The sequence below is a fragment of the Accipiter gentilis genome, chromosome 25, assembly GCF_929443795.1.
Source record: "Accipiter gentilis chromosome 25, bAccGen1.1, whole genome shotgun sequence".
Taxonomy (NCBI): domain Eukaryota; kingdom Metazoa; phylum Chordata; class Aves; order Accipitriformes; family Accipitridae; genus Astur; species Astur gentilis.
The window spans coordinates 9,457,199-9,484,871 of NC_064904.1; the positions used below are offsets into that span (position 1 = coordinate 9,457,199).

At 46.5% G+C, this 27,673-nt stretch overlaps 1 protein-coding gene across 1 annotated transcript; it reads left to right on the plus strand.

Annotated features, from left to right (window-relative positions):
• Positions 1-487: 487 nt before the first annotated feature.
• Positions 488-21,175, plus strand: HHIPL1 (HHIP like 1). The gene is made up of 9 exons (XM_049828914.1): positions 488-763; positions 5,604-6,250; positions 8,566-8,709; positions 8,994-9,322; positions 11,252-11,378; positions 12,258-12,403; positions 15,474-15,555; positions 17,405-17,487; positions 20,110-21,175. Exons 1-9 carry the CDS (start codon positions 488-490, stop codon positions 20,685-20,687), a joined length of 2,412 nt encoding a protein of 803 aa, XP_049684871.1. The 3' UTR covers positions 20,688-21,175.
• The last annotated feature ends 6,498 nt before the right edge of the window (positions 21,176-27,673 follow it).

The window sequence follows — 27,673 nt, forward strand, 5'->3', positions numbered from 1 at the left end:
AAGCTCAGGGCGCTGTTCTCGCCCGTGTTCTGCCCCTAGCAAAGACTGACCGGCAGAGCCGAGCCCAGCGGCCGGCACCCGAGGAGCCGGTCCAAGGGGCCTGTCTCCCAGCACGACACCTTCTGCCCTTCACACCCTCCGCTGGGACCCACCCCCGCTGCCGCTGGCGCAGCCAGGGGCCCGCCAGCCGGCGGCCCGGGTGGAAGGGAGCCCGCACCGCCTGCCCACCTCCACCACCGGGCCGCGACCGCGCTTGTTGTGACCGACGCGGCGTCCCCCGCGGCCCGGCGCTGACCTCGGGGCGGGCGCGGCGGGGCGGCCGCTCTCCGCGCCCCTTCTGCCGCGGGGCGCCGGGGCCGGCCGAGCCTCCGCGCAGCCGGGCCGCCCGGCAGCCCCCCGCCCCCGCCGCCGCTGCCGCCGCCGCCGGCTCGCCCGGGGAGCAGCGCCGCGCCGCGCCGCCGCCCCCCTCCGCGCCCGCGGAGCGGCCATGGGGGCGCTGCGCGGGGCGCGGGCGGCGCTGGCGCTGCTGCTGGCGGCGGCGCTGGGCCCGGGGCCGGCGCGGCCGCACCCGCAGTGCCTGGACTTCAAGCCGCCGTTCCGGCCGCCGCGGGGCCTGGCCTTCTGCCGCCGCTACGCCGACTTCGGCTGCTGCGACCCGCGCCGCGACCGCGCCCTGCTCCAGCGCTTCTACCGCCTCAGCGCCCGCCTCGACGGGCCCACCTACGCCGCCTGCGCCGGCCACCTGCAGGACCTGCTCTGCCAGGTGAGGCGGCGCGGCGCGGCACGGTATGGCACGGCACGGCGCGGCGCGGCACGGCCCGCCTACCGCACGGGGCTGCCGCTGCACCGGGGGCTCCCGCCGCACAGCGCGGGGGGGGGGGGGATTCAGCCCCTGCGCCGTGCTTTGGTCACGCAGGGTGCTCTGGCCCAGGCGTGGGCGCTTCAGCCCCCTCACGGCGCTTTGGCCCAGGCGCGGGTGCATCCAGCCATGCAGGGCTGCATCAAGCCCAGGTGTGGGTGCCGCGGCCCAGGCACGGGTGCGTTGGTCCGGGGGGGTGCACCGGTCCAGGCACAGGTACTTTGGACCTCACAGGGCTGCGTGAGCCAGGACGTGGGCACGCCAGCCCGGGAACGCCTGCATCCACCCGTGCAGGGCCGCATCAGCACAGGCACGGGTGCTTTGCGCAACCCAGGGGTGCGCGAGCCGTGGCAGCAGTGCCCTGCCCAGACGGGGGTACGGGGACCACCCCACGGGTGCACCAGCCGTGGCCTTAGTGCTTGCTGTGACCCAGGCACGGGTGCTGTGGCCCACGCACGGCTGCACCAGGGATGAGTGCCGCAGCCTAGGCAAGTGCTCCCAGGCTCCGCCAGGAGCGACTGTCCGTCATCAGGTGCCCCAGTGGACTTCTTGTCCTTCGGCAGGTGTCTGAAAGAGAAGCAGGGATGTTGCTCTGCTTTAATTTATGAGATGGGTATGCGGGCAGTTAAAATTTGCAGACTGCCCTCGTCTTCCCAGGGTTAGATCGCTGGACCTGGTGAAGACCCCCAGGAGGGGACCTGCCTGCACAAAACATGCTCCTTGTTATGCCCAGCTCCTGGGATCAGGTGTTTCTCTGCACTGGGTTACAGAATCCCGAGATGCTTTTAGCGTGTGCCAGGTGCTAACAGTCCTGATGACGGGTGCCGAGTAACGCCCGAGGATGTGGCCTAGAAACCTCCGTGGTGGCCATCCTGCACAGGGGGAAACTTCCACTCGGGGTTGATGTTCTGTGGCCAGATATGATAACAGGATGATCACAGTCTGTGCAGAGCAAAGCATCTGACCCTATCATCAGCGGTGGCCTCGTATGTATGAAAATGCCCCTGAGACACAGCAGTGGCAGCTCTGTGCTGTGCAAGTGTAAATCTTAAATTAATTCAGACAGTGGAGTCTCGTCTGCTGTGCTCAGATGGGATCAAGGTGGCTTTTCAGAAATCCTGCTCTTAGCATTTTGCAGGGTGCCTCTTGTGTTCCTGAAAGCGTGAAGAGAAACACAACCCTTTTCCACATCAGCTTCTAGAGATTTGACTTTTATTTCCTCTCACATTGTACTGGAAGCAAAAAACCTTTGAATATATTCCTGAAACAAGTGGTGTCCAAAAGTCCATTTGCAGATAGGAAACCAGTTAGCAGCGCCTGCTAAGCCCTTCTTCTGCTTCTGGAAGTGACTAAGTAAGTCTCCTGTGTACATCAGAAACCCAACCGTTGAAAATGTGTTCAGAAGCAGTGAAATATTTCAATGTGGGAAAAATGATTCACTGAAATGTTCTGATGAGCTCAGTGCATCACCAGCCCAGATGCGGCTACAAACCACCACCTCTGGCCTCACAAGCACGAAATGGAAGTTCAGGCTTTGCAAACACTCCAGAACACTCTGCTTCCATTCGTTCACTTCATATACAATTTATATCTTAGACCTGAATTAATTAGTGGGTTTCCGTGACTTATTCAGCACACTTCTGTCTCTTTCTGCTCACAATTTGTGATTTCTCTCAAATGTGATCAAATTATTTTGACAAGTGTCTCAACTTGTACTTGCGGTGAGGATCCCTACCTTCTCTTAAATTGTGATTTGCTACGTGGTGCTGTTTCTGTTCCTTGTGGAAGGGCAAGTGGAAGAGCAGAAACATCCTCCCCTCAGTGCTGCCCATGATCCCCCAGCTCCAAAACAGGGTCTCCCCCTACCCAGAAGCAGGCTGAGAGGACGCCTGTGGCCGTGGGGGAGAGGAGGGCTCTGGTGGGACATCGCCCTGCCTGCCCCACAGCCTCAACACCCAGGGGGAATTTGGCGGGGGCAGGAGATCTCAGGGGACGTGTGTGGGTGTGGATTATTGTGCGGTGGGATACAGGACTCAGACTGCGGGAGAGCAGATGCCTCGTTCTGCTTCTCGGGGAACAGCTTGCTTAAAGGCTTGAGTTTCCAGATGGCGGTGGACAGGGAATGTCAGGGATTATGTGAAAGTTAGATGGTTTCCTGAAGAATCCTGTTGCTTCCTCCTGATAGCAGCAGTAAATAAGCCGTTGTTTGATGTGGGTGTTCGTCCACATTCAGACTGTTGCAATTCCTCGGATAAGTAGCTGCCACTGAATTCCTGGAACAGATGGGATAGATTTGGCTAACTTAATGTTACTTGTTTTATTTTCTGATGGTTTTTTTTCACGGTGCGTGCTTGTTCCAGCCCTACTGAAGTCACTGATCGCCTGCCCGTTAGTTTCCTTGGTCTTGGGACCACAACACAGTTTAAAATGAAGGAACAGACCATGTCATTTGGAAATGAGAATTTAGATCGGTTAGTGACACTGGGCTGTAACCAAGTGTCGAGTTTCTTGGCGTTTTGACTTAGTGAATGTGAAAAGACAATGCAAATGGTGAAGGACCACAGCATTTCATTCAGAAGCAGGTAAATTCAGGATCAAGCATCAGGCTCCATCTCTTGTGGAGTAAAAGTTGGAAAATATTCCACATGTGTCTGGAAAATACCCTCGACACATGCTCGGGTACTGTCTGGCTAGTGCTAGATCTCTGCCAATGTAATGCCATCTGTGAGTGACGGGGCCATCCACAGCTGCTGTTCAAACACACCTGAGGCCGGGGTGAACAGCCCGCAGCGGCAAAGGGACAGGGAAACCATACCTCTGTGCTATTTTTAATTCCGATGCTGAAGCCAGGACGTTGCTTTATAATGCATAAGATCACTGCTTGCTTTGAAAGAGGCTTTCAGAGAAGCAGACCCAGCCTGGTACTCAGGTGGTGGGCCTCCTCTCTTTGAATGTGGAACCTCCGTAGGCAGCGACAGACTGAGCTCCCATCCAGCCCTGCCTTCAAATTCCCTTTCTGTCTCATTTCAATTTGTCTTCTAAGGCCAAATTTTCAGTCGTAACAACTGCATCGGCCAACGCTCTGGCTCTTGCTGTCCCTGGCACACCTCGTGTAACCGAGTGCCTTACCCAGTCTGCCCGTGTAATTTCAGTGTTTTGTGTCACGCGCAATCTCCTTTTTACCACATTAATTGCTACTCATTTGAAGGCATAATAACCTTCATTTTGCAATGAATGGCTTGACATTCCAGGAGGAAAGCTTATTGTACGCTAATGATCTGTTATATGGCCTCTCAGTTTATTATGGTATGTAATGGAAAATAAAATAAAAATTAAATATTGTGTGTACTTATCAGCTAATTTAAAAACTTCAGTATCTCAGATGTTATATCTTTTCAGCTATTGAATACTACTGTAATCTGCATTAAGAAATAGCTCCCTATAGACTTAGAAACAGCTCCCTGTATTTTTTTTTTAACTAACCTGGTTTTGCTTGGAAGAAATGCCATCTAGGAATTAAAAAATGCAGAATTTATTCAAGAAGGATAGTTTCTCTTTCTGCCTTTCTTGCCTCAGTTATTTATCTGCCCTGTGAAAATAACTGAGCCTCCACTGACTCACGTTACGTTATTTGGAGAGCGCTTTTGAGATGCTTGTTGGAAAGATGCATTACAACTGGAAAATATTTTGTGTTTATTTCAAGGAAAAGCCATGGCAAAGCAGAACTGAGCCACTTTGGTCAGTTTGTAATTTACAGACAGTTTTACTGGATTGCAGTGGCTTTTTACATAAGGAAAATGTGCCTGTCAGAGTTCTCGTAGTGCAGAATACAATGAACTATGTGAACTTGATTCAGTCTTTAGGTAGATTTCCGAGGCTGCACCTTCCAGAAACGAGGGTTGTGCTACAGCCACTCCCAGTGGACCTTGCCTGGATTATGGCCATTTGGTCCTCACCGTCTGAAATCCTGCAGTCAGAGCATCCTCCGCAGAACTTGGTGACCAGTGTCATGATCATGAGATACATTTCACCACTTCTAGTCAGGTATATAAACTGTCTGTAGGCAAAGATCCACCAGCAAAGGCAACTGGACTGGAGCGAAGATGGTGTATGCAGCGATAGCATCCCAGGGCTGGGTGCACTGTGCGGTACTGAGGATGGGTGTCCTCCTCCTTTCCTCCTACACTTTCTCATCCTGCTCCTTCCAACCTGTAAATCACATCGGTGTTTGAGGTGCATGTTTGGATTATCAGATAATGAGGTATGAAAATTGCAGGCTTTGGCCCTGATGACCTTTCCCATTCCCTCCTCAGCCTGGAGATGCAGGACCTCAATCTTCTCAGCTAACTCTTTGGGTTTGCTTCTGTCCTGTGATGAGTCTGCTCATTATTTCATAGATAAAGTCAGAGCATCCAAGACAGAAAAGTCTCTTTTTCCCCAGTACAGTCTACTAGGGTGATGTAGCAAGATACATGTCATTGCTGGTTTCCTTGAGTTAGTGCTATGGTTGGAATAAATGAATAACAGCATGAGGAAGCCAGCTTTCACCAGGAGCATTGAAGATCATTTCCGTGAATGCTGAGATAAACCAACTTTCTAAAATCTTTTCCTCTGTTAATATATCTTCAGAATAAACCACAACTTAGGTTACAATTAAGGTGAAGCTTCTCCAGTTAATATTGCTGCTCAGCTGTTTCAAATCTGATCCAAGAAATGGTTTGAGGCTTCTTCTCTCTCCCTCTAGGAATGCTCTCCATACGCAGCTCACTTGTACGACGCCGAGGATCCCTCCACCCCCGTGCGGACGATACCAGGACTTTGCCAAGACTATTGCCTGCAAGTGTGGCAAAAATGCCGCTCCATTTTTCGCTATCTGTCTGAAGACCAGGAGTTAATTGCACTGGAGAACAACATGGCAAAATTCTGCCACTACCTGTCCTTGGAGGACACGGACTACTGCTTTCCACACCTGCTGGCTAACCAGAACCTTAACCAAAACCTGGGGTTAGTGACCGCTGACGCGGAGGGCTGTCTCCAGCTCTGCCTCGTGGAGGTCGCCAACGGGCTGCGCAATCCCGTTGCGATGGTGCACGCCAACGATGGCACCCACAGGTTCTTCATTGCGGAGCAGGTTGGCCTGGTGTGGACCTACCTCCCCGATCGATCCAGGCTCGAAAAGCCGTTTCTGAACATCAGCGAAGCCGTGCTTACCTCACCTTGGGAAGGAGATGAGAGAGGGTTTCTAGGTATTGTCTTCCATCCTAATTTCAAATTTAACGGTAAAGTGTATGTCTACTATTCAATTGAAGTTCGTTATGAAGAGAGAATCCGAATCAGTGAGTTCAGAATTTCTCCTGCTGACATGAATGCTTTGGACCATGGTTCTGAAAGGTATTGTACACACGTTTCTCTGGCAAATGTATTTACGATCTCCGAGCGTAGCTTGTGCATTTTTAAAGGCTATTAATGAATGAGACCTATTTAGCTTAATATTCTTCTTGCATGCCAGTGTGCTAGCATGTTAGTGCAAGTCCATGTCTAGCATATTGAGATAGGCAACACGCGTGACCTTCGTGGATGAACTGCAAGTGCTCAGGGATAAAACATTTACATTTCTCAGTTCTGGTATGTCAGAAGATTTAACTGAATGTTGATTGAACATTATTTACAGTTAATATTTCGGGGCGGGGGGGGGTGTGTGTGGTTCGGTTCTTTTTTTGTATTGTAATAATTACCGTTTAAAATAGACTTCTGCAAAGCATGAGTGAAATTCATTCCAAAGCCAAAGGTTTCCAAAATCAGTATAAACAAACTCAGTGATACTGAACCAAAGATGGATTTGGTCCCACATTTCTTTATCTGAATGAGAGCTCAACCCTGTGATATTACAAATTTAATAACAAATTAAATAAAATGCAAACCACTGTGCTATTACTGAGTGCATTTTGACTGGAAATTTCATTTGTTTGAGTCTGATCCTGCAGTTGATCCACATTAATATGCACAGATAATTAGAGGTTTGTTTGTGGAGACAGTCTATAGAGTTATAACCTGGTGCAGAACCATGTAATAGAACCACTGGTTTAAGAAACCCTTGAATATTATTAATTTTAAGATTTTTGCTTTGTTACATGAGTTATATTAGGGCTTTGCAAATACTCAGCAGTGGATGATTTTAGCTCAAAAATGCACATAGCGTCATGATAGAAGAGGGATGCTGGTTTACAAAGCAACGACAGCGATTCAGTGTAAGCAGCACTGTAGATGACAGGTGGTCCTCCGGAAAGCAAGTCAGGAGCTTAAACCTGCAGATGTCAAGGCCCACCAGCTCTCTCATTTAAAAATCCTCAGGCTCTATGCTTGTAACATTTTCTGTGCTTATTTAGCTGATGGTTCGTACGGCCAAAGCTTAAGAAAACAAAGTTGTGGTCCTGTTGTGCTTGTGTAGGCACGGCTCCCACTGACTTCATCCCGAGATGCTGCCCAAGAGACAACTTCAGCCAGCACGTGGTGTGCATTGCCTTAGCAGGAGGGCGTATGTCCGATTGCCTGCAGATTTTTGCTCAGTGTGTTTTGTTTTCTTCCATCTTCTTTGGGAGGTTGAGGAGGATTCACCTTTGGGTCTGTACAGGATCCTCCCTCGCTCCTTCTGGCGCCTGGAGTCTGTGCGTCGGTGCAGTTACCCTGTGTCGGAGGTGGTGACATTTAGCAGCAGGTGACAGAATAATTACGTAGTTGTGTTCCTTCCCACAATTTACAGTCTGATCACAAACTATCGGTGCTTTCAGAAGGGAAAATAACTTGCTAAAAATGAGGTGGTATAAGTGATTATTTATAATTTAGTTTTGCAGCTGTTAAGAGGCACTGTCAGCATGAAATCTGGACTTTTTTAGAAGCTGGATTAAAATAAACTTCAATTATTATACCTGGGAACCTCCACTGCATATATTTGTGGCTTTACCTTTCTATAAAGTTATACTTTTATATATTTCACCCTTTCCTTACTATGAAAGGGATGCCAGGTGCCTACAATAAATAGATAAAAGAGAGACTTAGGTTTTCAAATTAAGGTAGAGGTTGTTGGTACTGCTTTGAATAACCTTTGTCAAAATGTTAATTTGTTGGTGGGGCTGCTTTTAATCACTCTTTAAGCTTGTAAAGTCCTGTCTATGTAATTATCATTTAAGGATTCTTCTCTCTTTAAGAATTTAACTATTACTTAATGTTTGAAAAGTTTTAGGTTCGCCTTGAAAGTGCCTGTCAGAATTGTGCCAAATGCTGTACAGATGCACAGATGGACTGGAGTCCTTTCTCTTGCAGTTTACAATTGGATTTAAGCTGAGATGCCTTTTTCTTAAAAAAAAAAAAAAAAAAGAAAAAAGAAAGAAAAAAGAAGTTTAGCAAGGAGGAAGGAACAATCAGGGGAAAAGTACAATTAATTAAAAGTATATTCTGTTATCTGGTTTCCCAGATTTTCCTTTTTACACAATTTGGCATTTCTGTAATCTGGAAAAGGTGTTGGAATTATTTAAAGTTAGAAAATCAGCTATGCCCAAGTAAAATTCAGTGACGTGGATATGGAGAAATTTGCATCAAACCTGTTCTGTTGCCATTTCCATGTGTCAAGGGCAACATTGGTGTGACGTTGCTCTGCCTTTGCTTAGGGCTTGTGCAGCAGGTAATGCCCCCTCCCTGTTTTTCCTTAGGGTGATCCTGGAAATAGAAGAACCCGCTTCCAACCATAACGGAGGAGAGCTGCTCTTTGGAGATGATGGGTATCTCTATATATTTACTGGAGATGGAGGCATGGCTGGGGATCCTTTTGGGACCTTTGGAAATGCCCAGAACAAGTAAGAGCGAACCCTTCCCTACGGCAGCTCCAAGCCACCAGCATGTGTCCGCGGGGCAGCGGGCTATGGGAAGTCGGTGCCACCTGAAGGCTGTTCGGTGGCCCAAGGCAAATGAAATCAGCCTGAAATGGTTGTTTTTTCAGAGATATTGAAAGACTTGTCTTTTCCAAAACAGAAAGAATGAAACCCTAGACTTTTTCAAAAACCCTGTCTCTGAGGTTTAACCAAGGTCTAGTTTTATTTCTTTTTTTTTTTTTCTTCTTTCCTTTCTTTTCCCAATACAGATCAACCCTGCTGGGCAAAGTGCTGCGGATCGATGTGAACAACAACGACCGCGGGCCTCTGTACCGAATCCCTCCCGACAACCCTTTTCTTAAGGACCCTAAGGCTCGCCCTGAAATCTATGCGTACGGAGTGAGAAATATGTGGCGCTGCTCTTTCGATAGGGGCGAACCTCACACCAAGGAAGGGAAAGGGCGGCTCTTCTGCGGAGACGTGGGGCAGAATAAATACGAAGAAATCGACATCGTCGAGAAAGGGAAAAATTACGGCTGGAGGGCAAGGGAAGGGTTCAGCTGTTACGATAAAAAACTTTGCGCCAATTCTTCAATGGGTAAATAGATGTGCTCTCTAAATTGCCTGCGTCTCCCACTGTGCAGTTTTCTGCACCATCATTTTTAATTCCTGCCTTCAAAGCTTGGCTGCCTGGTGGAAAACATACATTTTTGAGATGGAAATCTATACTGTTTTAGTCTAGAAGAGAACTGACTTGGGAATAAATATTGAAAGTCCAAATGGTACCATTTTTGAGTTAGGAGCAAAATGAAACATGCTAGCTGTTGTTTTTCTAGGCAATCTGTGTTGTTTTTCAAATTGCTTGGTGATTCTGTGATTTAGGGAGACAATTTCATCTCTTTCACATAAAATAAGCTTTCCTGCAGAAGAAAGAAAAATTTGGAGCAATTGTATTTTTCTCCATAACTCACAAGTAGTGTCCTTATTTTAAAAAAAAGAAAGAGACATATTGTATAAGCTGGTCACCCAGTATGCACACTGCCTGCTTTGCAGGTAACTGGATGTACAGAGTATTTTTGTTTCTTTTAGCTATGCCAAAAAGGAAAACCTTAATTTTTTTAATTATTTTTTTTTTCAAACCTGGATTCAGGGTATTTGCTGGCTGGCTAAATTTCAGTGCACATGCGAAATCGGAGTGTATTGTGTTGCAAGGTCTGATGTGGACCACATCTTATGCTGGAGCATCTCCCCAGACATCCAGGGGGGCAGTGGGCTGACACTGATTTGCACTAGCTGAGATTCTGATTTTTTTCTCTTCTACATGCTATGTGGTGTTGTTTAACTTCCTTCCTTTTATTAACTTAGCTACAAGTACAGTGGTAGTGATTAAGTGTTTTTTATAAAAATTTCAAGAGCAGGGAGCAGATTTTTTGCACTCCCTTTGCTGAAGCAGTTGTCAGAGAGCCCGTTTAGTGCTCTCCTGTGTGACAGCGCCTGCACGACTGTTCATGGCAGGCACTTTACTGAGGTCCCCAGGGATTCAGAACAATTTCTGATGCCTTTAGAGACCCTTTTGTTAGAACAGTAAAATGTCACAGCCCCTTTAAAATTATAAGTGCAGCTGGAGCGTAGAAAAAGCCTGCTTTAGATGAAATGACCCTGGTGCAAGTTCCTCACTGGCAGAGCTGCCGGGTTTGCTACTTGAGGCATCTGCTACATGGGCAGGGAGAAAGGCTGTGAGGATGATGAGGGGTGGTTACCCCAAGAAGATACCTGTGACCCAGGAGTTTCAAAAGAAAGGGGAGGAAGTGTCTAGTGGAGACCCTCAAAATCAGGGCATCTCCCTCTGTCTTGCCTCTCTCTTGTGTTTTAACTTATATTTTACAATGAATATGCCAGTACTACATCTTGCCTGTGCCACACCATAAATATTTGATGGCCCTTTCAGGTTAAGCTCCCCTGTCTCAGAGAAACAGAAGCTATTCGTGCTGACATCTGACATATCTTTTCATCAGTGCCTGCAGTCTGGAGTTACCTGTCTCTTTTTTCCCTTTCACCGCTGAAACAAAGCTACATTGGACAAACATCTCCTGCATGGGTGCAGTGACTCTAAGAGGAACCTGCGAATTCACATCAAAACCAGCCAGGCTATGTGGAAACGGGCCAGAATTGGCTCTAACAAAGCTGGGTTGTGGCAGGAGGAGAAGGGCTCCAGAGGATGGTGAGGTGTCTGGGTGATAGAGAGCACTCAGGCTTATCAGGGATTCAGCTTATATTGCAAGGGAAACACTGACCGGTCTCGCTGAGCTAGCTTGTCTTTGGTTTAAACAGCCAGCTAGGCAGGGCTATCAAACATGGTTCTGAAAAGGTGAAAATCAAACTAAATTACTCCATTGGCACTTCATTTGATTAGAAGATGCTCAAGTGAACCTGATTGTATCCTGCTAGTCTCAGAACTATCTAGCTAAACAGCTATTCTGCATCATGTGTAAAACAAGGCAAGTCACAGATCTTTTCTCCCCTACAGATGATGTGCTTCCAATTTACGCGTATCCGCACCAAATGGGGAAATCTGTTACGGGAGGCTATGTCTATCGGGGTTGTGAGTCTCCAAACTTGAATGGCCTGTACATATTTGGTGATTTTATGAGTGGGTAAGTAAATACTTCAGATAGATACGCATTAAGCTGTACCCCCAGCCAAAGTCCTCCAGCGATTCTATACCTGCCTGCAAATGCTGATGCAGTCTAACAACTGAGGACATGCTGCTCCTTGCTGGTTGCAAGTACTGGGCAAAGCCTGACTGCTCATTACAGAGAGCTCACGTGGCATGTTTTATATAACCTTTATTCCATGGTGCTGTGCAGGAATGCAATGTTTGCATTCCAGCAGCCCTTGATGTTGCTGATTCATATTGTGCCAGTACAAACAAAGGGGCTATGAGATGATGTTCATTTAAAGTCCTGGAAGTGGTGTAAAAAAGCATTTGAATACATCCTAAAAAAACCCCAATGCTCTGATGCAGTGTTTCCAGACACTGAGGATATTGAAAGAAAAAAAACATTGTCCAGCAGTGAGTCTGCTTCAAACCTGCGGTGAGGCAGGCATGAGACTGCTTTGTTCTCCCCCCACCTCCTCTGCCTTTGCTGCGTCTGCATCTCCCAGGCCTCTCGCGCGCAGCCCCTGCGCCGCCTGCCCCAGCTGATGCACTGGTCCTGGCTGCAGGAGAGAGGCCACAGAGCTGCAGTGAAGCCAGGTGCTCTGCGTCTCTGGCAGGGTCCCCCCGCAAATAGTCTGATATCCCTTAAACCCTCCACTATTGTTTTTTCATGTGCTTGTGTTGCCCTTGAAAGACAAGGTGTTGCGGGGGCATATATTTGTTTAATATGAACAATCCGTCATTTTTCAGAGGCACTGCGGTCCTATTGCAGCTAGTGTGGGTAGGAAGCATTAAACATCTTTTCAGGTGTCCTCATTAATGTTCATAAATTGTCTCCTTGGTTGTGTTGTCCAAGTGTTCTTTTGCCTTGCAGACGCCTGATGTCTCTGAAGGAGGATCATGCTACTGGAGAGTGGCAGTACAGTGAAATCTGCATGGGGACAGGACAGACGTGCATGTTCCCTGGGCTTATCAATAACTATTACCAATACATCATCTCCTTTGCTGAAGATGAAGCAGGTAATCTTTTAACTTTCTGTCACACTGAATGGCATGCTTGTGGTTTCTCTTCGGAGTAAAACACCAGAGAAAGGGTTAGAGAGGGCTCCTGGGAGGCAGCAAGTGGTGGGGAGACAGAGCGTGATGTCTTTAAAATGCCGGTGGGTGAGATTCCCAGCATCTCCCAAATATCAAGCCAAAGTTACAATCCTAATTTTGAGGCCAGCGTGCCACACAGTGCCTGCAGGGGTGATTGGAGAGGCAGTTCCCTGCAGGACTGAGTCTGGGTGTGCTGCTGCCCGCACACCTACTTTCCAGAGGGATGGGGAGCAGCAGGGGGCAAATACAGTAAAGCACAGCTTAGAAAACAAACCTCATTCTTCGCGATGCCATGCCGTGGGGAATGCAGGCCCTGAGAAGCTGAGAAGGTGATACCCAAGTGAGAGCAAGTCTATGCTCTTGGCTAGCCAAGAAGGCTTTGGGCGTTATTAATGGATACAGGGAAGCAGATGTAATGAACAGTATTTATGAACCTGCTCACCCTGGCCTGGAGTATTTGTACCTCTTGAGGTGAAGCAGAATGAAAGCCCTACATTATGTCTTGAGTGAGGCATTGGCAAAAGGCTGCTTAAGACCATATTTTATTAGTGCCAGCTGGGATTTTGCCTTGCGTGGAACTGAAGGATGTAGTCTCAGTGGAGCTTTGCATAGCTGTGTTTCAAAATTGGAGACATTTTGCGTTCTAGAAGGGAGCTGCTGCAATTTGAAAAGGAGGAGATAAAGAGTCCTGGGGTGAAAGCCGGTGGTTGCGCCTTTTGTTCATACAAGGGTATGGTTAATTGCCCAGCCCTGCAGCAGGGCAGGCAGAGCATGCAGCCCCTGGCTGGGGACAGGGAGCGGGTGAGCCCTGCGATGTTTAGCCCCATTGTTAATTAGCCTCATGTGCGACTCAGCAATGCAGGAGTTTGTGTTCTGCCCCCTTGCAGGGAGGTTCTGGCTCGTGGTCACAAGCACCCACTTCTAGAATGCACAGTTTTTAAACATCTGTTTTTCCTGCAGATTATGGCAGGTGTGGATGTTGCACAAATGCAGCATCCATTGCGTATCATATAAATGCAGATTTTATCATGTACATGCAAATCATCCAAATTAAGTATTAGCTCGAAAGTTTGACTTTGGAATTTTATCTTTTTTTGAGTTAAAATCCATTTTGTTTAATGGTTAATGTTCATGGGAGGTAGAGCTGTTTTGCAGTGCTGTGGCGAGAAGGATATCTTACCCTAAAATCACAATAACTTAATTTCAATCAGCTTTATGCCAATTCAGAGGGCTGCCAAATGCAGTATTGAGCTGTTAATTGCAGCCCTTGCTCATGCCCGTGGGGAGCTGGGGAGCGGGTGTCTCCCTCCTCCTGTGCCTGTGGGCAGAGTCCGTGGGAAGAGGGGGTGAAACGCTGCCACTCTTCTGTCCTGCACTTTTCACGCATACTTTGCATAAGTATAATAGAGCTGGGTGGAAATTTGGGCTGGAGTCTGTTCTCAGGTACTTATTTGCCTTGTGTTTGCTTTATTACAATGGAAATAAATCTGTTTGTAACAGTGTAGTGAGGTTGCTTTATCTGCAGTGAACAGTCTTCTCTTGCACCTTTCTGGTGTGCTGGGAATCAGGTTTTTTACAAGTTTATCACACAGTTTATTTTAACAAGCTTTTCTTCACAGAAGCATTTGGTTTTTTGGGGTTGTTGCTCTGATGAATGTTAATTTTGCTGGTGCAGTGGATGTGTTCATGCAGTGGGGACACCTATATTTTTGGCTCATTGCACAGCCATTATAAAGCCAGCAGGCCCATGCCCTGGCAGCTGAACGTGTCGGGAACATCCCAGGCCCTGCGCTATGTCTGTGGGGTGCACACGTGATAGCCTGCGTGCTTCATGGCCTGAACATCCATAATTCTACCTGATAATTTCCAGGAAAGAGGGGTGGGATGTAAAGCACACATCACTGCACTGCAAAACACAGTGTCAGGTGTTTCCCATCCCTGTTTGGACCAAGGCTGCCTCTGGCCTGTGGTTAATGGAGCCCATCAGAAAAAGAAAGAAACCAGCCAGGGGTGGCCAGAGGTGTCTGCCCTGGGAGAATCCGGAGGAGCTTGGCCTGCAGCAGCGCAGGAGAGCAGGGAGGAGGAGGGAGGCTCAGCAGCCAGCAGAAGCTGCCAGACCAACTGCCTGCACCTTCCTTTGCCCACTCTGACTCCCTCCACCCCTTCCCTTCCCCTCTTCCCCTTGGGGTACCCATAGGATGCCCAAAGAAATCTGCCTTACTTATTAAAAAGATCTCCATTGTCTCTTTTTCTTCCTTTTTTTTTCCTTTTTGAAATACTGCAAGTTTATTTTTCCATCCAGATCAGCTCTCTGATCCTTTTCATTGCACCACTCAAGCATTTGAGCTGGCAAAAGAGAAAGGAGAGGGCTGGACAGACTGCTTATCCTGGCCTCCCCTGCACAACAGGAGGAGGATGGAAATGCAGTTAAGAGAAAATACGTCAAATACATGGTGATGGAAGTTGCCTGGCTGAAGGTCGAGCCCTTTCCTATGTGGCCTGACAGAGAATCCCAATGCCTTTCTCACTCACTTTGTGAGTGTGCTAGAGAAAGCAAAAGCAAAATCTTGTTCTGTAATTCACTCCAGATGAGTGCTTCATCCAAAAGAGCAAAAGATGGTGTGAACAGTCTTAATTTCCTTTCATTTTGTTTCAGGGTTTGACTGTTTTGCATTAGTCAAGTTAAAGGACACAGATCAGACTGAGATGACAGCTAAAGTCTGGGCAGCTGAACATGCAGTGGAAATTTGTCAAGAGTATTTCATGACGATATGTAAAAGCTCCCACTCACTAAGAGTATTTTATGCCATTGGACTGCAGATGAATGCTCCTTACAAACCCAAACACAAACCTGCATTTTTTCCTCCCATAACCAGATCTCTGGGTTTCCTGATGCTCTCTGACCTGTGATGCAGAGTTAATGCCCTTGTGCTGTACAGGACAGGAGCTCCACGGAGAGTTTTCATGGCTGTGTTTTGGGTTTTTTTCCCAGGGGAACTTTACTTCATGTCTACCGGTGTACCAAGTGCCACGGCTCCCCATGGAGTGGTGTACAAAGTGGTGGACACCTCGAGGTATGAGATGTTCCTGTTGCAAAGCCTAAGTGTGGTGCACTGTGTCCGGGTGCGGATGTGAAGAATGATGCTGACTGACTAACTAGCTCTTCTCCCACGCTGGGCCCTTCTGTGGAGCTTGATCAAGGGAAGCCCGGAGCAACCCGTTGTGGGTCTGCTTTTCTCCAGCAGTCATCGGAGTCTACGCTGCCTGGTGATAACCAATTTGTTTGTTATGGGACCTGTTGGTGTTATGTGGCTTGGGAGATTTGTTCCAGAAAGCTAAAGGAGGATTTTATGGGTGGCTTGTCTTTCTTGAACAAAGTTTCTCTAGATTCCTGCCCAGAAGGAGGCACTTTTTCTCAAGGTGTTTATCCTCAGTTCCTCTCCATCCCTTGTAGCTGGCTGCATCTCCTGTAAGAGCCCTGTGCCCAGGCAGCTGCAGCCGAAGCTTACCCAGCGTGACCTGCAGTGCTTCCTCGGGCAAACCAGAAATTAATGTCAAAAAGTACGGGTTTTTTTCTGTTTTAAAGAGGAAAATGGCTTGGACAAGGAAATAAGACCATTATTACACCTTCTGGATCCCACGTGCGTGTATCTGAGACTGGGCAAGGCAGGGAATAGCTGTGTTTTATACGAAGACTTATAGCTGGTTTTTTCATCTTCCTGTTTTTTAAGCATTACTGCTGTTGGCTAAATGCCAGACTACTTTCAGCCAGACATGTAGAGTGAGGCTTTTGTAGCTTTTATTTTTTTTTTAAACGGATTAAATTTACAGCTTTAGCTATCTGAGCATTTTGAACCAGACCACTTGTCTGGTTTTATGTTGGAACCGGACCCAAAAGTTAAACAGCCCCCAGAGCTGCCACGTGTTTTCCTCCGGTTCTCCTCTGTCAGGAGCATTTTCCATTATCTAACACAGTGGAAGAGTTCCTGTACACTGTGTATTAAGAGGCTGGTATTACGCAACCTTTGCAAAAATAAAGAAAGCAGAAGTCAAAAGCAAGTCTTAGGTTTAAGTTTAAAAAGAAGTTTCATGTGTAGAGTACAGAAGAAACTCACAGGAAAATTCATAACAGTAGGGAACATCCCCGTGTCTGTAGTTGGGAGATAAGTTCTTTGCCTTCCACAGAAATGCAAATGCAGACAATCCTAATTACAAAGGAGTTATACCCTCCAAATGCAAACATCATGCATTTTTTAATCAGTTTGAAAATCTCTGAAGAAGTTTGCAGATTAACAAGACAGGCGTCACAGGAAAAAGTGATGATGAAATGGATGTAACTTCTCAGAAGTGAGATATACCTCCATGGCAAACAAATTTGTGTCAAATTAATGTGCCATACTAAGAGGGAGCCTCTGCAGGAGACACTTAGAGCTCTTGTTTGAAACTAATGCATTTTTGGTACTACTTTTGCAGTAGTTAGTCTTTTGTTTCGGCTTTATGTATGAATAACAGTGCTTTACTTTGCCTCTCTGAAGACAGCCTGAAAACTTACATACACATAACCTTTATGTCAGATGTTCAACATATACTGTCTAGTTTTGTAATTTTTATTTTCAGTTTGATTAATCTCTTTCTGTAATGCTTGAACCTGCCAATGTTTTATTTCCTTAATGGATTCAGCAATGGCAAATGAAAACACAGCCAGAGGACTCCACTGCCTCGTGAATGTTTAGGCTTTGATCAACGGAGATATGTTTGTTTAATTATGTTTTCTACTGTAAGAGATTACTTGGATCATTTAAACAGACATATTTTTTTTTTCTAATGAGCATTACATTCATAGAAAAACAATGGGAAGCAAAGGCTCACGATGCCAGGGTAAAGGAATTAATTGTGCACTGTATGTGTCCCTTTTTTTCGCAGGAGAGCACCACCAGGAAAATGCAGAGTTGAGCCGTCGCCAGTGAAAGTAAAAAGCAAGCGCATCCAGTTTGTGCCAAAGGAGAGTAAGTGTCACTGTTGCTGTTTATTATTGGTGCATGTTATTTGGCAGTAAATACAAACTCCAGGCTCACACTATCTCGGTATGTGTGGAGACCACCCAGAACTTCACTCTTCAGAGTATCCTCAAAATTAATTCTTACCAGCTGTTCTGGATCTGAAGAGTTGGTTCAAATAAAGCATAAGATATTTCCCCTCTCCTGGCCGTGTGAAATCTTCTCTGTAGTTTCTGCCCTCGTACATTTTCTCTTTTCCGTGCTACATCGTACCTGTTTCATTACCACCAACTTGGTTTCCCCATAACTGTTTCTGTACTGAGATTCTGTGCTCAGTGGAGCTTTTCAGTGATAAGTGATTTTTTGCAGTGCCTTCAGGTAGTGAGGAGCACTTCAGGAGCTGAACAATGTGCCGGCTAAAGGGTTGGGAAATAGCTCATTGAAGAAGATGAGGGCTGAGTCATTGTTAGTTTTAAGTGAGAGAATGGGGGATGAGAAAACACTCCCAAAAGAATCGGTGTGATCAGCCATTCAGGTGACCTTTTGGCTTATCCAAACCCTTCAGGGCTTTTTGATTGCTTCATACTGAATGAAGTATTGTATTGCTAAAGCTGGAGTAGTCAACGATATAGCTCAATCTGCAGCAAGCCAAGTACTACTTACCTTAAGTGCAAAAATCTAAATACTCTATTAGGATCTCAAAATTAGATTAGGCAGCATCACCTTTCTTTTCCTCTGTGCATTTCGCTTACACGTGTCAGTACCTAAGCAGTACTCTACCAACTTTTTCATGAGGTTAATATTACTGACTAATGTCAGAATACTTTCATTTAATTTTTCATTACATTAATCATGTTACACTGCATTTGAGTCATTGACAGTTCCTACAGCTTTGACTTCAGGGAGGAATGAGGGCACTCAGCACCTTGCAAGATTGAGTCTTTAACGTGGAACAAGATCTAAGGCTAATTATTAACTGTTGACATGCCTTAGCATTCAGCAGGTCTTCAGAAACAGTCTCCTTTGCAAGCTGTGCACGCACTTTCCAAACATTGGTAACTTGGTTCGTGTTCAACCAGTTTTGTCTCTGTTCCTGCTTATGCATTTTTCTCCATGCAAGTCCGAAGTTCTGATTTTTCAACTATACATATAACTAAATCTTTGGGTTTGTTTACAAGGTAGTTTTCATCATAAATTAAAACTTAGAAATGGTGGGAGAGATTCTGCTAAGTGTCTCGAGAACTAAATTCACTTTTAGGTAAAACCAGACATGAAAATTTCGATTCAGAAGCATGCAAACAAGGACGTGTAGCTGTAAATGTTTTGCTGGTTTTGGTTAGTGTTTACTGTGAATGTAACAGAAGTGTCAACGCATGCGGCTTGCATTAGCTGGATGCATGCATTTGTTGGAAGTGTATTTAACAAATAGCTTGACAAAGAGTAACATATAATAACAACTTGATTCAGTGAGGTGAAAAGCACTCCCAGGTGACTACTGGCTTTCATGCAGTCCTACATATGAATTCCAGGATTTTTAAGTGCTGTGCCAGGTCAGGCTCTAGCAACTGAGGTATGCACAGGTAAAGCTTTCGCATCTATTTCTCGCCTTCAGAACCTCAGCTTCCAAAGAAGGGAAGTATTTTCATGCCATAAATACAATTCCTTTCCAAAAAGCGTTATTTGCAGGAACTGGACCGCTGCAAGGGTTTGTCTTTTGGGGACAGTAGATACTAAGTATACATAAGACAGTCATATTTTAGCTCATCTCCATACTACAAAGCAAATGATGAATGGGAATGGATAAATCTAGGATATAATTCAAAAAGTTCTGATGTCTTTGCAAACGTCTGTGACACTGTCCCAGCTCAGTTGATTGTTACCATGAGCAATTCTGAATTGCTTCTTTCTGACAAGCTAAAACTTATTTTTAAGCTAAAAATAGAGCACATGTGAATAAGGAAGTCCAGTAATGCCTGGAAACTGTGACGGCAAGGAATTTTCAGCTCTTCAGAATTCAAGGCTCTTTTATTTTTTTCTCATAAGGAAGAAAAAACCCAACCCCAAATCCTGCTTTATGTGTTGTCCTGGCAACTCTGTTCCTTTTGCACATTCCAGTTGCCAGAGAGAATTGATTTTGAATGTTCCTGATTTCAGCTCCTCGGAATAAAGCATCTGGCCCAGTGGGGAGGCCGGCGCTCGGGCTCTGGTAACAATCCAATCATTAGTAATGAAGAGAAGAGCAGAAATAGTGCCTGTCTTTAAAATGCTTTCAGCGGGGGAGAAGGGTATGGTGGGGAACTCCTCTCCTGACCGTTCAACACCAGCGCCCACCCTTTAATGGCCAGGCTGAAGTGTTGCCAATAAACTGCTTGGAGTTTCCTTCTTGGGAGAGGCTTACTTGTTGGCATTAAGCCCCGGAGTCCTCTCTGCTGACTAAAAGCAGCCGACATTTTTTGCTGGGGAAGTGTCGGCTCACCGGGAGCGTTGTCGCTTCTCAGCAGAACCAAGTAAGCGAATTCCAACAAAGGAATGGAGCAGTCGGAACTCAGCGCTGGTATCATATAGTTTGTGTCTCCAAATATCGCCCGCAGAATGACGGACTCATGTTTTCCCGGGATTTTCCCCCAACAGAGCTTATTGTGAAAACCCCAACGCCGCAGCCACGGCCGAAGGCCACGGCCGCGGCCCCCCGGGGAGGCCGGCCAGACCCCGAAAGCCCCGGCCTCGGCCCGCCGCCGAGGAACCGAAGCGGGACGCCCGCCACGCCAGCGCCGAGGGGCAGGACCCCCAAGCCCAGGAAGGGAGGAGAGAGGAGAGGGCAGCGCAGGAAGAAGAAACCCGCCGCCACGGCCGCGCCGCCGCGGAACGGCGCCGTGCGGCTGATGGAGCAGCGGGGCCGCGGCCGGGGCCGGGGCCGGGTGGAGGTTTACGTCGACGGCGAGTGGGGCACGGTGTGCGACGACGGCTGGAGCTCGGCCGCCGCCGCCGTGGTGTGCCGCCAGCTGGGCTTCCCCTACGCGGTGCGGGCCAGTAAGAAGGCAGAATTCGGGGAAGGGACTTCCCTCCGCATTCTCCTGGACGACGTCCAGTGCTCCGGGCAGGAGAAGACGCTGCTGGAGTGCGCCCACGCCGACGTCGGCACGCACAACTGCTCCCACGAGGAGGACGCCGGCGTGGTGTGCAGCCGGGAGGAGGCGGCAGGCGGGTGACGGAGGAGCCGGGGAGGGCGGCTGGGGGGCTCGGAGCACAGCCCTTTCTTGCCCGACCCTCTAAACCGGCATCAGTGCTGGGGAGGGTGCGCTCTGCCTTGAGGATGCTGCATCTCTTCGAAGTAATCGTGCGGTTTTCTTCGCGTTCGTCCCCACGCATCTGCCTTGGAGGGAAAGAAAAAGTAACACGAAGCGGTGACTTGAGCGTGTCGTGGGCGGGGACTGCGTTTGTACAGGGGGGTTTTAATAAGAAGAAAACGCCAGACATCAGCCATTATAGATCAGAAAAGAGACGCACCCTGTTGCCCTTTCCCCCTTTGAAATACAGCATTCCCCAGCTGTGCTTCACAATGCTTTGCTGAAAAATAAATTCCCAAATGACCATGTTTTGCTCTTACGGAAGTGCTTTGCGTTGTTTGGCTTGCTTTGCCACCTGCAGCTCTGAGTGGTCCTTTCTAAGTATGCGTAAATCTGTGCCTTTCTTTGCAGAATACGAAGCAGAATTTTGGTGGTTTTTTTTTTTTACTTTCCATCCACTAGTTTAAAAGAAAATTATTCTTCTGTAACGCTTTTATTGGTATAAGCCTATTGGTTATCAAAGATAACTGTGTCTAAGCAAAATCAGGTAAATTAGAAAAAGCCTTAGCATACTGCCTGGAAAATATTTCTGCAGTTTACACTAGCCTAAGTGAAAAGAAAATCCGGCCTTTTTTACAGGAACCGGATCCTTATCCAGCTTAACCCTGAAGATACTTTGTACACGCTTCTCTGCTTTCCCAAACCTTGTGAAGCCACGTTTCTGCATTCAGTTTTCCCAGTTGTGAGTGACTAGACAAGAGGTAACGTACTGGGGTAATAATCCTGTAATATTTACCCCTTTTTAAAGGATATTTAAAAAAAGGCAAAACTCATTTTGTCTGAAATGTGTTTTTCACCTGAGTGGTGATAGGAGACACATGTTCTTGCCTTTCGTTGTCTCTCTGCACTTGAGAGCATTTTGCCCGGTTATTTTTTTCCCTGACGTAATCAGGATAGGTTTTATCTTGCTGCTCAAAAAACAACATGAGAAAGACAAAATGATACAAACACAAAATGACTAGTGCATCCAGAAAAGTTCACAAGCAAAACCTTGTATCTAAAGCTCTTACTGTGGATATTTATTTTAATTCCCCCATTTCAAGTTGACAGTGTCCTCTTAAGCCTAAACCATTGATGTATATGGTAAATAAATTAGTTTTAAATATTTTTCCTGAACTTTCTGATATACCCATTAAATACTTTTTGATATTAAAGAACACCTTCACTATGCAAAAACAGACAATCAGAAAAATGGCACTATCTCCCTACTTCTTATTAAGTATAAAGGGGAGAACAGATGTATAAAATGCCTTTGGCAAAAATACTACTTTCATTTCATTGGAAAACCTACAAATACCATCAGGCACCAGACTGTCATTAGGCTTTTCCCAGTGCAGTGAAGGTGCAAACACATTTGTTTAAACTGCAGAAATTCATTTCAGGCACATCAAAACGTTCAGGGAACAAGGGATTCCTTTGTAAATTCTTCTGTTAAAAGACTTGGCACCTGTTGAGCTGATGGGACTAGTGGCCTGGAAGAAAACAGTAAGTGGAGATACAATCTTTCTTCTTCCAAATTCCTCTTCCGCTTCTTTTGGCTCCTTAGCCAAATTTCAGCTAGCTCTAGCTGTGAGATTTTAAGGAGAATCCTGGTTGTAGTTATGCTTAAAAACTTCTGGGTAGAAAAAAGACCTGCACAACAGAAGTTAGTCTGAAGGAATTGAGATGATTCTAGGATGTCTGCCATAGACCAATTGGACAGGCATTTCACCATCATCTTCCAAGGTACTTGGGTATTCTTTTTCTAATTTAACTATTGGTTACCCTACACCTGCTCTAGCCCATTTGAACTTCCTGAGGATAAGCGGAGGCTGCCTAAATCTTGCATATTGCTGGTGGTGACTGCCACCAACCCCCGGCTGGCAGTCACGCAGCGGCACGCAGTCTCTGGTGACAGCTAAAGGCATATGGAAACCAGCCCACGAGGAGCAGCCGTCGGTAAGAGCGAGCTGTGCCGTGGCTCAGCTGACGGCAAACACAGAGCCGTACACCCCCGGTGTTTGCTGACGGTGTTAACGTGGGTACCGCCAGCTTCACAGGGGAAATATTTGTCGGCAGAGGAAGAGACAAGACTTGCAAATAAGTTTTTTCCTCCCTTATCCTTTCTCCCAGTCTACACTGAGTGGGGAAAGCATTCAAGTAGGTGCGTGCCAGCTCAGTATGTGTGGATGTGTGTGCACGTCTGTGCCTGCCAGCTCAGTGCGTTGTTATGATGCTGGGAAGATATTTCTGACCATTGTGGTCCCTTCCAAGCTTAAAACATATCTGTTCTAAATCCTGGTATTTGTCAGTCTAGTTCCCTGGTATTTTAATAATGAGCCTGTACTATTCAAAGCACAGAAGTACATGGGCATTTAAATACCTGATACATCATCTGCTGTTTAATAGGATTCCCACTGATAGCTTTTTTCTTCATTTTAAAATGCACTTATATACCAGGAAGGATGTCACACAAATTAAGCTTTAGATAAACAAATAAACCCTGCTGCTACATTTGAACATGCCAGTATACCGCCCGGATGCTGATTCAGGATAAAGGTCTTAAAATAGCCTTAAAATAGGTCTTAAAATGCTGGTTACCACAGTGCAGCTGCTCTTCTGCATGTGTTATGTGGCAGTCCCAGACTTTTGTCTAGTAGTAATATGGCTTATTGCCTTCTCTCCTGATTCACCTCTGTGACTGAGACTGGAGCATCTGCATTTTTCCTTACACGTTTTTCCTTTTCTTATGTTAGCATAGCTGCATCTCATGGAGGACCAGCGTATCTCTAAGGGAACAGTGTAGACCCAGCCTTGCTACTTCTTTTTCTCTACCTCCAAGGCAGAGTAGCTCTGTGCAGAGCTCAGGGTTTGGGGTTTTTTTTCATTTACATTGGTTCTGGTACCCAGCAGCCAGCCCGAGCAACATCACGGTGTGTTGCAGTCTGCGGTATAGACGTTATCTTCAGGCCAAAATCATTTGAACTTCCCATATTCTTTCCAAGGTATCCGATAGACAAATCCTCCCATGAGTATCTGGGAAAAAAACTTTAGAGCTTGCTGCCAAAGCAACGGAGAGATAGCGAAATAGGGTGTTGCAGTGGGGATGCTCACTCAAATGCTGGCAAAACCCTTCTGGGTGCTGAGCCCTGGATGGAGCGTGCCGTGACGACATCCCCCACGTGAGGGGAGCTTGGGCTCTGCCCAGCTTCTCTGTGTCAGGTTGCAGAGTATGAATAGCACGAGGCACATATATCACATTACTAAGCACGGCAGCCTGTAATTAAATAACGCCGAAGCCATGACTCAAGTTCAGAAAGCTCAGCGGTGGCACTGTGAGCGACGCTGGCACCGGGTGCAGAGATGAGCCTGGGGGCCCAGCTTCACATGCTGCTGTGGCGTTTCTCCTGCTTTCGTCTCCCCTACCAGCCTCTCCCCCACCTCTCACCGCTTGTTCCTTCATGTTGGGCCTCACTCAGCATGGCCAAGGCAGAACAGCAGCTCGTGTACCACTGCCCCGCAGCCCAAACCCAGCAAAACACTCCCAGGAGTGCACCAAGCAGAGCCTGCCTCTTCTGTAACCTGTTAGTGTCGATACGGTTTTAGGGGGGGGGGGTGGTCCCCAGTACAAATCTGTCCTGCTGTGCCTGAGCTGAGCCTGGAACTGTTTGGTTATGATCAACATAGAAATTCGGAAGTGGAGCGGAGAAAACCAGTCACAACATAGCAATATCCAAGCCTGCTTTTTCTCTCGGAAGGATGCCAATGGGCCTCTTCTTTAAAAGGCCAGCTTGGCATGTGAGATGCATTGGCCCCCTTAGATACTTTCAGACATAAACACTCATTTTCCTGTATGAAAAGAGATGTAAGCGTCATGTGATAACTAATAACTGCATTCCAAATTTAAGTTTTAAGAATTCATAGTTTTTCCTCTGTAAAGAAACAAGATCTCAAACCCATTTGATGTGCGTCCATACCTTGCTGCCTTCTACATGACTTTCCCATGTCGGGAAGGGCATGAGCTGTGCGGTTAAATCTCCAGAGCAGCCCCCAGCATGCCTGTGGCCCATGCTGACCTGCAGCCTCCCAGATCACTCTGGGCTAGGTCAGGAGTCACTACCAGTTGGCCTTATCACCAAGGAATAACCTTATTTCATTTGCTAGTGTAGACAAAGCCTTTGTGAAATCTAAACCCAAGGTGGCTGGTTTTTCTAAAGGACTGAGCTTCCCATTGCAAGACCACGTAGGTCTTTTGATAATTTGGTTTTCTGGATGATGATGCAGAAATAAAAATCTCTTTGGAGCTGATCAAAAGTAGAGGGAGACAAAATGATGGTTTTATTTCAGGGGTTTTTTCACCTGCTTTTGAAACACAGGGAGTATATCACTAGTATCTGCACCGCTCACTTCCTCCCCCCCCCCACCCCCTTACTTTTACCATGTGTGGTGTATTGTGGTTTTAGGGACATGCCAGATGAGTTGCCGACCGCAATGTATTTCATTCCTATGCATGTAGCAATTCTTTAAACCAAGATTTTAGACCATTTGTGCTGTGCCCACCTTTCCAGTATGACACTTAAAAGACACCTTAGAGAGAAAAGGAGCTTCTGGAGGAAGCAGCATGAGCTGTTTTGGGAGCCGTGATCCCAGAGGCTTGTGCCACGCACAGGTTGACGGGGAAAGTCCTGAACTGCGAAGGTTTTCAAGGGCATCTGCAGTTCTGTATAGGCAGGTTGAAAAGATCTTTCATCACCCAAGGTTTTACTTTGTAAGAGCGGTGGGAAAGGAAATTATCCTTTAAACTTTATCATGGAAGAAAGATCTCACTTCAATTTTTCATTTGCCTTTTCCTGCATGCCGTAGCTTGTGACATGCCACAGCATGCTGTCATGCAGTCTCATCTCACACAGTCCCCTTGGCTGGAGATGTCCTCCAGCCTGGCCCAGCCACAGCCCTTGCACCCCAGCAACCACTGCTGGGTCAGCGGTGAAGGTGCGCTGGTCTGTCCCAGCAGGTTTTGTGGCTTGGGACTCTGCGCTCAGGGAGCTGATTTTCCCAGCACCCGACAGAAGGTCAAGTGTTTGTTATTAACTTGAGGCCACTTTTCCATTTCCTGTTCCTTGATAATTAGATTAAAATAATGGGTCATTTTCCGTTGCCAAAAAAACATTACAACTGCCCTCGCTAGCTTTGGCTTGGCTGGATTTAATTATTATTTACACTGATACAAATAACAGCAAAATTGGCCTACTGCTTTATATTTTATATCCATATATATATGGTTACATATGCTGAGGGAAGTTTTGTACTTACTTTTGAACAGAAGTAACATTTTTCTTTTATTTATTAATAACTGGATTTAAAAGAGGGTCACATTGAATTGTGCTGGTAACACAATTTAAGTCCCTATTTTGTAGAATTAGTTATAATATCGCAATTTGTTTTATATAAGAAAAATAACCAAATGTTTACATTAAAGTATGATTTTTTTTTTCCCCTTTAAGCTGGTGTATGAATGAATGCAACCATAAGTACACAGCAGCAAATATCTCCCCATACCTTGCAAATTACTAGTAGCAGAGAAGCAATCACGGACTGTTTAAGGGGAGGGAGGTTAAGGTTAAATGTCTCTCCTATATTTGGTAAAAAATTCTGTATGGTCTTTCTTTAAGTAGGTTCTTGCTACTAAATCTGCTGCTAAATCTGCCTTGCTACTTTTCACATTGGCTGTCATAATGATAGTAAAAACCCAGAGAGATCAGATATTATTACCTGGCCATCAGAAGAACAAGGTAGGTTTTGGAGGTGTACTTCAATGAATATTTTGAAATCTGGTTACATTCCTCTGCTGGTGTTGCTCTGAGCCGGGTAACAGTCTGCTGGCATCCCAGCACTCGTATCCTGGGTTCAAAGATACGCAAAATATGAATTTGTCTGAACTCTCAGGCTATGGTAGATTCAATGGTAAGCTGAGCGGCAGTCATGCAGCAAGAAAGCTTGAAAATACATTTTCTGTCCTGAACTTTCCAATCCTTGGAGCAGAGAAATTTATCTTTTGCACTATTAAAAGGAAATGATTATTTGCCACAATATAGCGATTACATGAGATGATCAAACGGAGGAAGGTGAAGGCACGCTGCCTACAGCCACAGTGAACGCGTGGGGGACAGTGCTTCGGGTGGAATTGCCCACATGTGGCAGAGCTGCCAGAGCCAGCAGAAGGACCGAAATCCCTGAACAGCAGCCAGTGCTTGCATTCCACCTGGACAGTGTTTCTGCCTAGGAAAGGAGGAGATGCCTAGTAAAACCAGTCCTGAAGTCTGCATTTCTGCTGGAGATGAAGCGCAGTGCTCGTGCTAGTCCCAGACCCCCACTAGTTCCATATGGACCTTTAGGCAGGGGGTGAGGTTTTAGACTGTAAATTCTCCAGGAGAAGTACTAATTTAATCACCAGCTGCACTTAACCAGTAGCACACAACAGATGGAGACATTTGACAACAAAATTAAAAGCCCTTTATTTAGAAATGTATTTTATTGGTGAGTTCAGACTGCCCCAGGACACCCAGCCCTCTGGCTAACTGCGTGCTGCAGAGGGCATTTCCCAGCACAGGAGATGCCTATGCTGTGCCTTCTCGTTGCTGTCCTCACCTACAGCCTATACCATGCTGGACCGCTTGAGAGAGAGCAGTAAATATTTTCAAATCTAAATAGCTATGAAAAGACAAGCAAAAGAAAGCAGGAGTTTGGACTAACCCTATGTCCCATCAATTTTTCAAATTCACCTTGTAACTTCACACCAGTCAATGCTTCCCAGCTCTCTGCTCTTCTGTTCAGTTCCCGAGTCTCTCTTGCTCTTTGCGTTTATGGGA

What these genes read in the sequence shown, in the direction of transcription:
- HHIPL1 (XM_049828914.1), top strand. Translation starts at nt 488, where the DNA reads ATGGGGGCGCTGCGCGGGGCGCGGGCGGCGCTGGCGCTGCTGCTGGCG. An exon ending in TTTGGAAATGCCCAGAACAA is followed by an intron (nt 8,710 to 8,993) that starts GTAAGAGCGAAC and finishes TTCCCAATACAG; the next exon opens with ATCAACCCTGCTGGGCAAAG. An exon ending in AAAGTGGTGGACACCTCGAG is followed by an intron (nt 15,556 to 17,404) that starts GTATGAGATGTT and finishes TTTTTTTCGCAG; the next exon opens with GAGAGCACCACCAGGAAAAT.